Raw genomic sequence first — 17,934 nt, forward strand, 5'->3', positions numbered from 1 at the left:
ACCTCTTTTCAGGACAATTTTCAGTTTCATATCTTTTCAGTCACCTGAGAACAAGTTTGGCTCAGTGAAATGAGCAGCTGCCTTGAGACCAGTTGGCGCTGGTTCAGATCCTACCTGTGGTGCTTGCTGCACGTCTTCCATCCTTGAACTCTCCCTGCTTTCTTGACACTCTTCTGTGGTGTCTTTCAAATAAAGCAGAGTTCAGCTTCTACACAGTGTTTTCAGCGGAGTTCTCCTTCTGCTGTTTTCAGATTCCACTACACAGCATTCACACTGCATTTTCGCAGGAAATGCAACTTTTTCTAGTTTATTTTACTTTTAAGTTATTACAAATGGAACAACAGGACCGGGGGATAGGAAAGAGAAAGACAAGAGAAACTGTGAAAAAGAGAGGGAAAGAAAAACAGAGGGGAAGAGAAGCAGAGAGAGGAGACACTAAAAATCCACTAGATCACTTGCTGGGAAAACCCTCTGAAAACATATGTTTCCACAGTCTTGAATTCACAAGAATCAGCCTGAATGTCCCTGTACACTGCCCGACACGGTAAGAAAACTGTTTGATTCCACAGCTAGTTAAAGCCTCCACTATCCACAGTGCAGAAGCCTGACTGCTCCCCCTGTGTGCAATTACAGTGTATTAAAAGAACAGTACATAAAAATGAAATAAGCAAGAAAGTACTACTTCACAATAAATATTACACTAAAACAGGATTGTAAAGTAAAAATTAAATTCCCCATTATCGTACACTTGCCCATATCCACAATAATTCATATCAGACTTATTACTAAAAATACATTCTGTGAAATGTGAGTAAAGTAAGAGAAATTTACAGATCTTTATCTTACTCAATACTGTTGACCATAATATTTTATTACAGTGATTAGAGCATGCTGTAGGTATTAAAGGTAGTGCTCTCGTTAGTTATGGAGTTCTACAGGGTTCCGTAGCAGTATTATTAGAAAGCAAAGCATACATTTTCACTTTTATGCAGATGACACCCAACTTTACATACCGATGAAGCCAGATAACACACACTTATTAGTTAAACTGCAGGAATGTCTTAAAGACAAAACGACCCGGATGACCTCAAATTTTCTGCTTCTAAATTCAGAGAAAACTGAGGTTATAAAAAAATCGTCAAAATATGGTCTCTAACCAGATGGCTACTCTGGATGACACTACCTTGGCCTCCAGTAACATTTTGAGGAATACTTTTTGAACAGGATATGTCCTTCAAAGCGTACATTAATGTAGAAGGACTGGACCCAGACACACAGTGTACGAAACGTTTCTTTTTATTTCTCGACACAGCAGTGTACTTTTAAGGTTTGGCACACACGATTCTCACTGGAGGTGTCTCCTGGCGTTGCACACACCTTCTAAAGCCTTTCCTCCTCTCGTGAGTGTCACGACTCACTCGATAAATCTTTTAATAACACATAGTCGGGAGGTCTGCACGGCTTCAGGGCGCACCACGTGATAATCAATTTCTATCACTTGGCTGAGCCTAGAATGTTATCACAAGACTGCTCCAGTGGAAAATCTCCCATAAAGTGAACCTCCCAAGCTGGCGGGACCTTCTAGTGAGGCTATTAATGGTTGTAATCGCATCCCTGCATACTGCCACAACAGTTTATTAGACTGGCCAATCCATACCCAGAATTAGGGGGAGCGACAGGCACGAGCAAACCGCACCCTTAATCCTATGTGTTTTGTCCTTGTATTTTAATATCAGTGGCACAATAGGATACTTGTGAATATCACCATGAACACATCTCACTTCCATCCATTCTGCCTCCAACAATGCCCCACGGCGCGGCAACCGCAACCAGCTGCTCCAGGTCCCCCATCTGCCGGTCCAGCTATTCCCACAACTGCTCCATCTGCTTCTGTTGTGCGCCCGCCTGATCACGGCTCACGGTCGCCATCTCTGCCAGCATCTGAGCCAGGATTTGGAGTGGCTGCGCCTGTGGCGCGGCCTGAGGCTCGGACATACTCCACTGGGTTTCAGCACCACTGTACAAGGACCGGACCCACACAAACAGTGTACGAAACGTTTCTTTTTACTTCTCGACACACAGCAGTGTACTTTTAAGGTTTGGCACACACACTTCTCACTACAGCTCTCTCCCGGCGTTGCGCACACCTTCTAAAGCCTTTCCTCCTCTCCACTCCAGCATCACTGACAACAGTAGAGAGCTCATCAGTGCCACACGACTACCTGTCCACTCACCTGCCTGGCACTGCCCCTTGAACTCGCTGTGCCACCCCTCCCCTGCAGCTGAGCCAGGGACCACACCTCCACCACAATTAAACATACATGTAGGACTGTTTTCTTCTATTTACACAATATCTCCAAAATTAGAAACATCCTCTCTCAGAACGAAGCTGAAAAACTAGTTCATGCATGTATTACATTTAGGCTGGACTACTGTAATTCATTATTATCAGGGTGTCCGAAAAAACTTCAGACAGGAACTAGAAGGAGAGAGCATATTTCTACTGTACTGGCTTCCATTCATTGGCTTCATTGGCAAATCCAGAATCAAATTTAAAACCCTTTGCCTCATAAAGTCTTCTATAATCAGGCTGCATCTTATCTTAAAAACTTCATACTACCACACCACCCCAATGGAGCACTTTGCTCTAAGACTGTGGTTCTGAGGTTCTGCAGTTTTGTATACTGGTCCTCAAGAGGAATCACATTTATATGATGTTTGGTCAATGCTGGACAGATCTCAGCAGTTTTTTTCTCCAGCAAATGGATTGTATCTTAACAGTCCTCGTCCCGATGCATTCTCAGCATACGTAGCTCATCCTCCAGGTAGGCAATCCTATTAATCAGAGCATCTTTCTCTGTCTGAGCCTTCTGATCTGCCTGCCATTGAGCCTCCTGCACCTTCCTCTCATACCAGCGCTCCATCTGAGTCGAGACCGTCTCAAAGAAATACTGGGTCACCTCAATGGCATGCATGTTGTCCCTCTCCTGAGTAAACGTAGGCTGGCCTCCAAAGACCTCTGGAGGCCTGACCTTTATGTCCCCTCTCAATTTAGTCCTACCCTGAAAATATTTCTTCTGGTGCTTCCCTGTATCACAGTGTCCTTCCTTCTCTCTGATCCCTATGTCATTTCTGCTGCTGCAGCGCCGCTCCGTGGCTGGAGAGAAGCTGCTGGATCTTTGGCTCCTGGCCCCACTCCTCATTATGTCCACATCATTCAGCTCCTGGTTCTTCCTCTTGGTGTCAGCAGAGGTCACAGAGCGCTCCTTTGGCCGAACCACCTGAACAGATGATGGGGGGTTCTTGGCTGCTGTGGGAGAGTCATCCTCAGTATTCTGATCCTTATCACCATCTGTACAATTCACAAGAGGTTCAGCCAACATTAAGCTTCACGGTACCCTGCTGTGCTTCTAAATTCAGATACAACTGTATTTGGCTCTAAAAATCATGTGTGTGTGTTTTTTTTAATCCTGTTGGCGTTCCCCGAGCCTGGTTCTTCCAAAGATTTTCATCCTGCTTACTCATGAGCGAGTGTCTGATTGGGGGTTTTCTCTGTATTATTCTAGGGTCTGTACCTTACAATGCAAAGGTACAGACCCCTGAAGCCTGTCTGTTGCTGTATAAATAAGATTAGAATAGAACCCACTAGGCAGCCTGATAATTAGCATGCAATGCAAATCTGCAGTCACGAATAGCATGTAGCATTTTCTCTGTTGTATTTTCATGGTGTGAATAGACCTATAAATGCTGTATAGAATTCCTGTTTTTTCAGATTCCAGAACTGATGCCAAATTTGGGTGGGAATGGGTAGGAATTATATAATTGTTCATTTTTTATTATTTGTTTATGTATACTGAAGATACTTGCTGTTTTCTTTTGCATATCACTGGCCACTTAGCATTTAGACATTATCAAGACAGACTTTGATGACCAGCTGTTCTGAATTTTTCAGAAACTGCTGGGTTACTGGGATTTTCCCACACAACGATACACAGAAAAATGTGGAAAACAATTTTGTGAGCAGTTCTCTAGGCACGAATGCCTAGTTGAGAATGGGCAAACTGAGTTCCTGAAACAGTAACTCATTAAAACCAAGGTATTCAGAAGAGCATTACTGAACAGTGTACACATAACATGTGGAACCTTGAAGCAGCTGAACTACAGCAGAAGACCACACCAGTTATCACTCCTATCAGCTCAGAACAGGAAAATGAGGTTTCATTGGATTCATTTTATTAATTTACAGGGTCGCTGTTTTAAATTTGATTTGAAGCTTCTTCTTTTTTTTCTTTTTTTTCTGAAACAAAACAAAGCATCTTTGTTTATGCTGATTTGTTACCTGGAGAGCTCTCCACATGAACAACAAAGTAGTGACTGGCTGTGCCACCCTCTGCCACACTAGACTCTTCCCGGCTGAACTCCAGGAGTGGAGGGTCACTGTGGTGCTCAAGGCACTGGGAGCTGCCCCCTTGTCCAATGGGCACCACAGCGAAGGGTGCTACATTAGCTTCGGCCACAGTAGAGGAGTGCTGTAACTTGGTGCTGCTGGGCTCTCCTGTGACACGGCCCTCCATGTTCTGCAGTTTGGACAGACACCAGCTCTTCAGTTCACTGGCCAGAGCTGTCTGCTTAGGGGACACAATGAACCACACACAAGAGTTCTATTAATGACAGAAGAGCTCATTAGATCAGTTCCCATTCATTTAATGCATACACTGTCCTAAAAGTAGATTAAAAGAAAACAATGATGTAATCTTTAATGGAGTTCATCTATTCATCATTATATCCTGACATCCACCTAATCCAGCACATTAGTCCCGTATAAGATCACCTACTGAGATTGAAAAGTTGTGTACAGTTCAGTTTAATTAATTGTGCACAGGTCAACTGATCAGGTCCCCTGCTTGCAGATATACGGGCACTTCAGCATACTGTGGACCAGTACAGAAAAAGAATGATAATGCTAGCTGCAGGAGTCAATAGACATACTGAAGCATATATTACTAAAAGAAGTAGAGACCAGACAGAATTGCACCCTATTAATATTACAGTGCCTCTTTGTACAGCATCAAGCTATAAGAGAAGTCCTGGAATCTCTTTGGATAGACCGTCTCTAGATTCAGCTCGTGTGAACATGATGCAGTTGACAAAATTTTATACGTAATATATCGAGAACATCTGACTAGTTTAATGTTCTGGGGTTCCACAGCCAGCTGAGTGCGAATGAGGCAGTGAAATGACTCTGGGTGGAATGTGCTAATGTAATTACACGGCAAGATATTCCTCTGCCTTCAACAGCATCCACATCCAGTTTATAGGTTCATAGAATGTGATCTATAATTGTGAGCATTTGCAATACTGTTATTTCAATTTAATTCAATTGAATGTTTGGGCCCACTGTGTAATTATTAGTATGAAAATCATGACGACTTAAGAAATGCTTAGAAAAATTACAGTAACATCTATTCTACTTCACATACTTATGACTTAAAGGAATGGGCCACAGCACCAATAGCTTCACATTCACAATTAAAACAACAATTCTATTTTGTTGGCTAGATGTAATAAAACTATAACAATTGCCATGAGGGCATTGGTTACCCTGTGAAACATTCCAATAGAGCACTTCACTCCCAGACGCTGGTTTACTTGGGGTATCTAGGATATTTAAAAGTAGAATGGGAGGCAGAGCCCCTCTTTTGTGGAAGCCTAACAATAGGTTTAAACTTTCCTTTTTGAGGAAAGCATAAAGTTGGGGCTGGATCAGGTGACCTTGAATCCTCCCTTAGTTATGCTGCAATAGGTGTAGGCTGCTACAGTTTCCCATGATGCACTGGGTGCTTCTTCACTTACCTGTGTGTTTACACCACTTTGCACTTAATAATTAGTTATTATTCTCTGGCTTTCTTGCACAGCATGTCTTTTGTCCTCTTCTCACCCTCAATTAGTCACAGCAGATGAATGCCCCTCCCTCAGCCTGGTTTTGCTGGTACTCCTTTTCTGTTACTTTTACGTTAGCTGTAATGGGACACACACCTTCCAAAAGGTTCAGCTTTTATCTCGTCCGTCCACAGAGTATTTTCCCAAAAGTCTTGGGGATCATCAAGATGTTTTCTGGCAAAACTGAAATGAACCTTTATTTTCTTTTTGCTCAGCAGTGGTTTTCGTCTTGGAACTCTTAGCCTGCCATACAGGCCATTTTTGCTCAGTCTCTTTCTTATGGTGGAGAAATGAACACTGACTAAGGTCAGTGTTCATTGAGGCAAGTGAGGCCTGCAATCTTTAGATGTTATTCTGGAGTCTTTTGAGACCTGTTGGATGAGTTGTTGCTGCTATAACCTTTCCGGACTGAGAGATCTCAATTACTTTGTTTGTCATTTTTTCCTGAATTTCGATCGCAGCATGATGTCTGGCTTTTGAGGATCTTTTGGTCTACTTCCCTTTGTCAGGCAGGTCCTATTTAAGTGATTCCGAACAGGCGTGTAGTAATCAGGCCTGGGTGTGACTAGAGAAATTGAACTCAGCATTTCAAAGATGTGATACACCACAGTTAATTTATCTTCTTAATTATAAACACCTTCATTTAGAAACTGCATTTTGTGTGTACTTGTGTTATCTTTGCTTAATATTTAGATTTTTTGTTAATCTAAAACATTTAAGTATGACAAACATACAAAAAAATAGGAAATTAGGATGGGGGCAAACACTTTATCACAGCACTCAATGATGATGCCCAATTTCGATAGCTTGTTGTGTCCCAATGTCATGCAGACCCCGGTTAACATTTTCTATTGCCTTTGTTTGATCTGGAGATTACAGTAAAAGGTCAAATATGTTAAATTTCCTTTTTCTTCATGAACAAACTTCACACACAACAAACATCATTCTGTGATGGCTTCATACACAGAGCAGTCAGAGTTCCACAGTCAGAGGTATCCTGACAGTGTTACCTGTCTCTTTTCTGCTTCACGTCGTTCCTGCAGGGCCCGTTGCTCGATCCTCTTCAGACAGCTGCTTCTCTCTGCTGACGCTCTCTCCACTGTCATCTTGTCAAGAGCCCAGATCTAATCACAGACAACAACGTGAAAACAGGGCTGACACCGTTAAAAAGATAAAGGATTTATCTACTGTGCTTCCTATCATTTTACTGCATGTCTGCATTCAAACCCTGCTGTCACACAGGCTAAAGGCAGAGCTTTATTCACCTTCATTCTACAAATGCATTCAAGTTTAGGCTTCACTAAAAACCCAAGAATAGACAGACATCCTTGTTCTGTTTATTCTGTTCTGTCACAGTTTTACAAAGGTGTATTAGGGCCACATTAAGAAAAAAAATTGAGAATAAAGTTTTATTTCAAGAAAACAGTCATAATAAAAAGCCAAAATGTGCACATTACAGTTACTGTTTTAAGACAAACTGTCAATGCTGCCATACCCTCTACAAAATGACTCGTGTAGAAACAAACTTGGTGAAACAAATTGATCGGCTGTTTTGTGATCGAACATACATTCTCTTTATTGCACGATGGTGCAATCTGTTCATTACCATCTGTCCATATTTTGTTTTGTACCAATCCACTCTTCCCTGTTTGTGTGTTTTTCAGTCTGACCACATGCATCCTCTTACCACACCGTGTTTATATGCCAAAAGAGAAATCATTTCCTTCTTTGTAACTAAAACCAATTCTGAATTTTTTATTCTCATGTACTAATATTATTTTATTATTATATGAATATAGCGCAAGGTTCAGTTACCTTTGTACAAAAATAGTTGGTAGAATTGTCCTTCAAGGAGCTACTTTTTACTTTCTTACTTGGAGTACATTCCAGAGCCTGCACTTTTTCACTTTGACTTGAGTAAAAAAAGTTGCTTCAGTACTTCAATCTTACTGGAGTAGCTTTCAACCTCTTTACTTCTACTTAGATAAGTAAATTCTGTACTTTTGCTACTTCTGCAGACAACACACACACATAACACATAAAAATAATTACTCACACTAATAGGAGTAACTAAGGTGCATCCGGAAAGTATTCACAGCGCTTCACTTGTTCAACATTTTGTCATATTCAAAAATGAATGACATTAATTTTTCACATCAAAATTCTAGACATAATACCTTATAATGACAAATTGTAAAAAAAAGTTTGCTAGAAATTCTTTTAAGTTTATTAAAAATAAAACATTTATATAAAAATTTATATATAACATGTACATGTAGCCTTGTTATTTTAGTGAAGCATCTTTGGCAGCAATTACAGCCTTAAGTCTTGAGTATGACGCTACAAACTTGGTACACCTATTTTTGGACAGTTTCCTTTTGCAGAACCTTCCAAGCACCATCGTGTTGGATGGGGAGCATCAGTGCACAGCCATTTTCCCATCTTTGCAATTCAATTCAATTTTATTTGTATAGCACCAAATCAGAAGAACAGTTCCCTCAGTGAGCTTTACGTTGTAAGGTAAACCCTGCAATAAAAAAAACAAACAGGCAGAGAACCCGCAACAATCAATTGACCCCCTATGAGCAAGCACTTTGGCGACAGTGGGAAGGAAAAACTCCTTTTTAACAGGAAGAAACCTCCGGCAGAACCAGGCTCATGGAGGGCGGCCATCTTGACCGTTGGGAAGAGAGAAGGAAGACATTTCTCTCTCTATGCGGCATTCTGAATCAACTGAAGGCTTTTCAGGGAGTAGGACAGCCTGATAATAATTATAACAATGAATTACAATAGCCTAGCCAATTTACAACAGCAGGACTCTAAGTTGTAGAAACATCTGACAGATGATTGGTAGAAACAGGATTCACCTGAGCTCAAATTTTGAGTAGCAAAGTCCGTGAATGTTTATATACTTATGTGTGTGGTATATTTTGGATTTGTATACATTTTTTAAGGAATTTCAAACAACTTTTTTCACTTTGTCATTATGGGGGTATTGTATCTAGAATGAGGTGAAAGTGAAAATGAAGTTAATCCATTATGGAATTAGGCTGTAAGATTTTAATATATGGAACAAGTGATGTGCTGTAAATACTTTTTTTGGATGCACTATAACTTGCTTCCATTTCAACAATCTGTCAACAAGGGGATTCCCAAAGACTCATTAGCAGAAAACTTGGCATATCACGACTTGGTGTGCAGTACGCCCTTGAAAATGTAAGAAAACTTGGAAAAGTGGAAACCAAAAGATGAAGCCAAAAGGCAGGCCTAAAAAAAACCTAGACGGTAGATGAACAGTATCTAAAAAGCCTTAGTCCTTAAGGAATTAATCTGGCCGTTCAGTTGATCTATCTACACTTCATGAGACCTTATCAGAAATGGCCTCAGTCATGTCCAGGGTGTACGCTGGTGTACGCAGCAGTGAGGGGCAGCGTACACCCTGGACAGATCGCCAGTCTGACACATAGAGACAGACAAACAGTCACACTCACATTTACACCTATGGGCAATTTAGAATCATCAATTAACCTCACTTGTGAGAAGAAGAGAGAACCCACACAAATTCCACACAGAAAGACCACTCATGAAGGAAGGGAAAAAATAGGGCGGCAGAGTTGAGAGGTAGGGAGGCCTCTGAAATGCTGTTAACCTCGTGAATAGCACCAACTGCAGTTAATGTTATGTGAGTGCTTACTTTCTTTTGTGGATCAGTTGCAATGAGCAACTGTATATGCTACCTGGTGTTTGTTCTTGCGGTCGAGCTGGCCCATCTTGCTGTTCAGTTGGTCTTGAATGATGTGGATCTCAGTTTTCATTTCCTCCTTGGTAGCTTCCAGCTGGTTTTCCAGTTTATTTATGAGAGGCTCACAGCGGCAGCCATTCAGAGGAGCCTGTAACACAAACCAGCAATCCATATTTAAATCATTAAGGTATTGTAGTGGAAAAATGACAGAAACAAGGATGTTCATTAGGAATAAATGAAAACATTCTGAGCACTCACATGTGATGTAATTAACTCTTTACCTTTAAAACAGATAAATAGTGAGTGCTTGGTACTGTTGCCTGATATGCCTCAATGGTCACATTAAACATGAAGGGTTTTAGCCCATCATTACATTCTACAGTCTACAGGTAGGTTGAAGGGCAGAGGTGGAGGGTTGCCTGTAAAATGTAGTACATTACCACATTCAGGCGTTTTACACAGCGCCCATCAGCTGCGCACACTCAGCATAGACCCAGGGTTATTATAAATAGAAAAAATACACCAGAGGAAAGTAGTAGAGTAGTAGACTGAAGCTCCTTGCATGAATCAAAAGCAGAATTCACAATTTTCTTCAGACCTCCACCATAGGCATGCCACAGAAAATTGACAAAATCCAGAAGTTTATGAACAGTGTGATAATAACCTTTGGTTTGTGTAATGTTAGAAGAGGAAATTAAGGAAATTCCAGCAGAAAAAAGGGAAATACGAGTTTTGTTGATTTGTGTATTTTGTAACAACGTTTCTTAGCAATAAATCATACAATGGGAAAGCTTTTTCATTTCCTCTTAAATGATGTCACATTTGTAAGGAAAATGCATTTGTGGGCTGAGCAACAGAGAGGATTTAATGCCAAGAAGCATTGCTACGACAAACAAATGGACATTTTCTTTAAATTTTCATTAGTCGCTCTGGTCACTGTGGTATAAGTGTCTCTTAATTATTTTATCAAGATTTAATACACACTACTAACCCGTTCATCCATAAGTTATGTCAACTTTAATCAGGATATTTTTCTTAAGTATTTTTATTTATCTGTTGGTATGAAAGGAAGAATAAAAATATTTAAGAAGAAAATCCTTATTGAGGTTGTGATAATTCATGCATGACAGGGTTAAATAACAATAATTACAATGAAACACATCATAGTAACATGATAGTAACACCAGTGGGTGGCAGGGTATGGGGTGGCACATCAGTGTCCAATGTAGTGGTTTAGTTAGAAGTCTTAAAAAACAAACTAAACCTGTCTGAAGGATAGAAAAAAAAACTTTAGGAATTTTATTTTTTTTTATTTCATCTTTATTTATACAGGTAAAATCATTGAGACACTAGGTCATATTTTCAAGATATATCCATACAAACTTCAACATGTTAATACATACTATAGTTATTAAAAATGGAATGGCAAAATCAACAATATGGTACATTCTTAAAAAGAAGGAATTTAATAGCCAGCTCAGCAGCAACAAAAAGCCTGTAAGCCCACAAAAATGGACAATCACTTTTTTTTCTTGATTAATAGAAACTTGACTAGCCAAGTCAAGAACACACTCAAGGAGATATCAGAGACATGTCCATGAATGTAAATACAGAGGATTTACAACAAGGTACAAACCACTAGTTACAGCCAAGAACAAACTGGCTGCTGATGAAATGTACAAAACTATACTCTCCACTCAGATTAAGCCATGTGGTGTAAATGATCACACAGACTTCATAGTGCGAATGAAAACCTATCCAAAACATACTACAAAAGCAAACCAATAGCTTCTGGAAGCAAAAAATTGATATTCTGCAATGGCCAACTCGGTCACAACATCCTAACCTAACAGTACATGCTTTTTAATTGCTGAGGATACAAATGAAGCAACAGAGACCTACAAACAAGCAACATCTGAAGGTGGCTGTAGTAAATGCTTTGTAAAGAATTTCAAGGGGCAAAACACAGCATATTGTGATGTACCTGGATCCTAGACTTAACCTCCTAGGACCTGCCGTCCACATATGTGGACATCACATTTTGGGTTATTTAGACCAAAATACTCAATTTTGCTCTACATGGGCCTGATATCCACTTACGAGGACATTATACTGCTACTGTTGTATCAAAATTTTAAATGAATATCCTCATTTGTGGCTCTCATTTTTCTTAAAAACAAAAACAAGGTAAAAAAAATCTGGTAATTCTTTGTTTTTGCATTTATCGGGCCCCAATATGCCCAAATATCAAAGAGAAATTAAAAATGCATGTCGTGGAAGGGTCTTAGGAGGTTAAATACTATCGTTAGAACTACTTTAGTAATTACCAGTAACCAAGCTAGATACAAGATACTGGCATTTACTGTCTGAAGAATAATTATTTGCTTTTCTCAGTGTCTACCTAGCCTGGTTGTTATTTAACAGCACCTTACTTGTGCCAAACTGGCACCCTCAGTGTTGGCGAAAACATGGTAATGATAGTCACTTACCTGCATTATCTTGCCATCTTTTGCTCGGTACAGCGTGTATAGCTGATAGGCTTTGAAGTTGTGTGGAGGGATGGAAACATAAGGGGCGGTTCCACGCAGTTTACCTTTCTTCTTATGAATGGTTCCACAGTGCCTGGTCTCTCTGCAGTGCAGAGGGTCAGACAAAGATGGCTGCAACGGCATTTGTAGGGAATTAATATGTTAAGCTTTTGGTTTTTATATTGTGCAATGTGTACATTGTGCCTTATCTACATTTTTTAGTTATATCAGTGGCACTTCTTCAGGACAAGCATGTAAAAACTGACATAAACTAAAAAGCTCCTGGCATGTTTGCATCCATCCTTTACATTACTGCCATCTTGTGGTAGTAGTAGATATTTAACTAACTACGTAGGTAATAATATTTTACAATCCATTGGCTAGGAAGGAGAAAGATAGAAAGATGAAGACATCCATATAGAGTGCAGACAGGCAGGTATTTTTTGATGTGATCCAATTAATTTTGTTAAACTGGTAAATAATGCAGTAAGATGTTTTTGTTTGCGTGTTTAGGCAACAGGGTGGAAAATCATCTGTGTCACCGTGTGTCACTGACTTAAGTTGTATCTATATTTTATGTTATATACTCTATATTATATATGTTGAATGGATATATCGTGATTTATAGTTAGATTAATTCCTCTCGAAGATTAATGGTTCATGCTAACACTATGCATCAAGTCTTATGACCTATTGCTCTGCAGTGACCATAAAACTGCAATAGTTAACCAACACTATGTGGTCGTAAGTTATTAATTCATGAGTAACAAGTAATTGATTTTGGCTACAAAAATATCCTGCTGGCCATAAATAAGTTGCAATCGGAATTACCTCTAACCATAAATGTGTCCGAAAGATGCCAAAATATCCCTTCTCTCTATATCTTTCTGTTACGCCTTGTCTTTGTCATTGTCTGTCTTTGTCTGCTGCTTGTGCAACACCAGGGCTGTACACCCCAGGTTTGCTTGGTTTTTGCTGTGCTGTTCTTGGGTCTAGAAACTCATTAAACTGTTTCAACCTTCTCTGCTCTTCTCCAGAGGACAATTTTTCAGTGGTTTTAAATGGTTTTTAAATGGATCTAAAAAGGTGACTCTTCCTGTGACCAGCTGGACAAAGTCCAGGACAAACCTGGGATAGTTTCTTCTGAGGTTAGCCCTCATTACTGGTTACTTTCGCTTTTTTTTTTTTTTTTAAAGGTTTTTATTCCATGGTTTATTCCATATTTATATGCACGGTCTTACCTTTTTTTTCCGCTTCCTGTTCTTTCCTCTCCTGGCGTTAGACTCAGTTACCTTAGTGTGTTTGCAGGCAGCTTGGTCACTGCTCTGGCTGTCGCCTGCAGCAGATACACTACTCTGTAGAACGAGAGGAAGGTTTATCTAAGCAGGTTCCAGAAACATTTAAACAGTATGAAAGATTTTAAAGTGGACATTATGAGACATATTGTGGATTTTTGTCTTTTCCCTTTTCTTTTTTCAATAATTCAAGTCCACAATTCTATCAAAATCGCAGTGTTCCCAATCGTTTCCTTTGCTATATTCAGTGGAATATTCAGTGGCAAGGACATTTCACGACTGGATTTGTGCACAGGTGGCATCCTATTAAGGTACCACACTGGAATTCACTAAAGTCCTGAGAGCAACTCATTCTTTCGTAAATGTTTATAGAAAAAGTCAAGCATGCCCTGGTGTCAAATTGTATATACTTGTGGCCATGAAAGTGATAGGAACACCTGAATTCAGTGATTTGGATGGGTGAGTGCATACTTTTGGCCAATTCAGTTCATGTCAATTCAGTTTTATTTCTATAGCACCAAATCACAACAACAGTCACCGCAAGGCGCTTTATATTGTAAGGTAAAGACCATACAATCAGACATCCGTCTTTGAGCAAGCACTTTGGCGACAGTTGGGAAGGAAAAACTCCCTTTTAACAGGAAGAAACCTCCAGCAGAACCAGGATCAGCGACAGGCAGCCATCTGTCATGACCACCTGGGGGTGAGCAGAGGGAGACAAGACAAAAGACATGCTGTAGAAGTGTGCCAGAGATGAATAATAACTCCTAATTAAATGCAGAGTGGTGTATAAAAACATGGTGAGTGAAAAGGTGAGAGAAGGAGAAACTAATTCCTGGCACACAATGATGTTGGCACTCTTGCTAACTCTAGCTAAAGGATATGATAAAGGCATTGTCCCCACAAAAATATAAAAATCCTTAGGGCTAGTACTGTGTGTGGCCAACGCCAGAGATATGTGGAAACAACCCTGACTCCCCTCCTCCATAAAAAAACATTCCTGCTCATTCCAGTTTTTGCTCACATTTTCCTATTTTTGTGATGAAGTCTACATTCAGTAAGTTTCAGCTACACTGACACTTAAGTATATTTACCTTACAGGGTAGCATCGCATTTCTAGGCACTGACTGAGCCCGACCTTCTGCCTTCAGCTCATCTCTCCTCTTCCTTGCTTTCCTGCCACGCACAAAACTTTGCACCTGAACACAAGAAGAGACAATTCATCAAGTATGATTTGTGAATTATATATTGTATATATTGTATTGATAAGTATTGATGAGTACAGTTTTTACTGGCTTTTCAAAAAAAATTCAATTTTAGCTGTTAGTATGTTAAATATAGTTTAAGTGATCTGATTCTTTTTTCTTATATGTTGGGCAGTGAAATTTGGTAAAATATGAGCTATAGTTACTAAACATGACAAATAAACCTAGAAAAGCCCACGAGAAAGAAAAATCACACATCACATTTTCATATACGTGGAAAACAATCAAACTATTTATTATAGTTATAAATTATGTCTGCCTGTACTGGTCACAGTGAGAGTTTACCTGGGGTGCTTTAGTCAGTAGAAGAGCTACTTCTGGGTTGTTGTGTTCTCTGGCCTGGTCCAAAGCTGTTAGACCTGCCTGCAGACACCCAGAGATACAAATCAAGACAGACAAAACATGAGTCCACCTTCAGCTGGTCACAGTTTCCTCTCCATTCCATGCAGACCGGATGTTTTCCCTGGCTTGTGGTAAGCAAATTATTAACTTATTTTCTATCACTGTGAACTTAGCAACCTGTTAGTATTGATGGGATATTTTAATGTACAATCTGAACCTTCACACATTTCGGGGTGGCTGTAGCTCAGGCGGTAAAGCAGGTCAACCCTAAGTTGCTCTCCGATGATCCATTGGAGTATGAATATGTGTGAATGTTAGTACGCACTTCTGCAAGTGCTTGTATGAATGGGTGCTCCAGAAGAGTAGAAAAGCGCTATATAAGAATCAGTCCATTTAACATTTCATTATATGAAATGACATCTCCAAAAAAGGTATAATGACTTGTAATGCGATTAGAGAATTTCCAGCTACTGATGGTCAATTGCTCAAATGCTTTTCAAGGTGCTACCTGCTGCTTCTACAAAGAAATGGTGAATAGCACAGCTTTGAGTTAAAAGCAAGAAGCAGGGACTGGCAGCAAGCTGATGGAGGAAGTGGATGCATTGTGAGACCCTATCCCAAGTCAACCCACTACAATTTCTTAAGACAACTCCTTTTTCAGTTATTTTGACAAGTGAGTGGAAGGAGAAATGATGTAGTCATAGATGTTAATTCCTGTTAGAATTTATCATATTTAATATGGATCTGACATCATTATCAATATGTCTGCCTTTAAAAAAATACTGGCACTCGCCAGTGCTAATCCACAGCCTCCTGTTAGGCATACCTATGGTTTCAATTTCAAAATTCTATGCTGGCTTGTTGTCAACTCATGGCAGTCACAAGATTTTCAGAAAACTTGACCTCTGACCTTGAGGTTGAGTCCCCTGAGATTCTAACTTGTGACAGACAAAGACAATAATGAGGAGCTGACTAAAATGTGATCCAACAAGGACATATTAGTGGCTGGATATAGTTGGAGAAATACACAAATTAGAAAAACTGAGCCATTCCTTGAGGACTAAAGCAGGAACTCATAGAAAATCATAGGCCAACCTCAACTCAAGACATTTTTTATAAATTTCTATAAAACTCGTGAACATTTTAGACAACAGAAAGTGCCACTTATAACTACTATGGTTTTTCAATGTGCTAAAATTAAAGACATGCTTCTCCTGAGTCTACAGAGACACTCACATTGTTGTTGATGCGACTGTCTGCTCCAGCCTCCAGCAGCAGGCGTATCGCCTTCTTATGATTCAGTGTAGCTGCCACATGTAGCGGAGTGTCTCCAGCCTGTGTGCATCACACACAGACATGCACATGAATATGAAACAAATACATCAATATTAAAAACAAAGGAGAAAGGAGTGCTTCCTGGATTTAAATTGTGTCTCTTTGAGGTGCTCTTTGGAAGGGATAAATAGGCTAAATCATCAAAGAACAATCCTTCTCAAATAAATGCACCGTGCATTTATTTGAGAAGGATTGTTCTTTGATGATGTTTGACATAAAAAAGGTCTGTTAGGTAATGTTAATATAAGTTTAACCTTAACTTGAAGATCTCAAACAGATGCCAGTTCTTTATTATTGTGGTCTATTAAACAATGCAATTACTAATCCAATTCCAAAAAAGTTGGGATCCTGTGTAAAATGTAAATAGCAACAAAATGCTATGATTTACAAATCATAAAACAGTATTTTATTTACAAGAGAACATAAAAAGCATACTGATTATTAACTATGAGCTATATACCTGAATAAAAAGGTTATTTCAGTTAACTTCTTCATTTATTAATTTTGATCTTAATATGACTCAGTCAACATAATATCCTCACTCCTCCATGTTAATCTTACCTTATATGATGTATATAATCTCATCCTTAACATGCAAATCCCCACCTTATATGGTTCATTTAATCTACTAGTTATAATTTCATTATATATTTTTACAAGTTCAACTAATATGATATATGTAATCATGTGGAAAAATGTGTCTCCCTTTCCATGAATCACTGCCTTATCATGGAGGAGGGGTTATATTGTTGGGGGGCTTTGCTGCCTACTGGTAGGGTCTCCCATGGAAAATTGGTCCAGGGTGAGGAACCAGACAAAGGGCGATTCAGAAGACCTTGCCAGTACAAGATCAAGGGAACAGCTAAACCCCTTCTCAGGATAGGGTTACTGGGACCCCGCCATGGAGCCTAGCCTGGGAAGGGTACCCGAGGGCAAGCACCTGGTGACCAGGCTTTGGCCTATGGAGCCTGGCCGAGAGCAGCCCAAAGAAGGGACATGGAACGACCTTCCTGTAGACCCAGCACCCACAGAAGGCACTGTGTGCCAGTTGTCAGCCAAGGGCAGAGACCCTGGTGGACCAATTCCAGGTACCGATGCTAGCGCTGGGGACATGGAATGTGGGGAAGGAAACGAAACTACTGCATAAGGCTAAATATAGTTGGGCTCAACTCAATGCACAGCTTGGGCTCTTGAACCAGTCCGGAGTTGCCCTTGGTGAGAGGCAGCAGGCTAGGGTGGGCATCCTGGGATCCCCTTGGCTTGCTGCCTGTATGTTGGTTTGTTTGTTTTTTTCCCGGTGGTAGAGAGGGACTGTTCCCTGTGCCTTTGTGTCAGGGAACTATTCCTAACTGTTGTCTGCACTTATGCACCAAACGGCAGTTAAGAGTACCCTAACACTCTGTTGTCCCAGTGTCAGACACTCATGTGGGGATTTAGGGCCGTACCTCTAGTAGTGTTTTCCATCTTCAAGAAGGTGGACTGGAGGG

The 17,934-nt window shown here is 40.0% G+C and overlaps 1 protein-coding gene across 4 annotated transcripts in view; it reads right to left on the minus strand.

Annotated features, from left to right (window-relative positions):
* Positions 1-291: 291 nt before the first annotated feature.
* ankrd6b (ankyrin repeat domain 6b) overlaps positions 292-17,934 on the minus strand; it is a 72,615-nt gene continuing 54,972 nt past the window's right edge. For 2 of the 4 annotated variants that reach the window (XM_004564717.4, XM_004564715.5), the window contains 9 exons: positions 16,349-16,447; positions 15,056-15,133; positions 14,600-14,704; positions 13,452-13,565; positions 12,172-12,342; positions 9,678-9,830; positions 6,951-7,064; positions 4,340-4,625; positions 292-3,352 (listed from right to left, as the gene is read on the minus strand). In XM_004564717.4, coding sequence (XP_004564774.3) covers positions 2,775-3,352; positions 4,340-4,625; positions 6,951-7,064; positions 9,678-9,830; positions 12,172-12,342; positions 13,452-13,565; positions 14,600-14,704; positions 15,056-15,133; positions 16,349-16,447 — 1,698 coding nt within the window. In that variant the 3' untranslated portion in view covers positions 292-2,774. Of the gene's footprint in view, positions 3,353-4,339; positions 4,629-6,950; positions 7,065-9,677; positions 9,831-12,171; positions 12,343-13,451; positions 13,566-14,599; positions 14,705-15,055; positions 15,134-16,348; positions 16,448-17,934 lie in introns of all 4 variants that reach the window. The other 2 variants (XM_004564716.4, XM_004564714.5) reach the window with 1 other exon arrangement.

This window comes from Maylandia zebra, linkage group LG15 (genome assembly GCF_041146795.1).
Source record: "Maylandia zebra isolate NMK-2024a linkage group LG15, Mzebra_GT3a, whole genome shotgun sequence".
Lineage (NCBI taxonomy): Eukaryota > Metazoa > Chordata > Actinopteri > Cichliformes > Cichlidae > Maylandia > Maylandia zebra.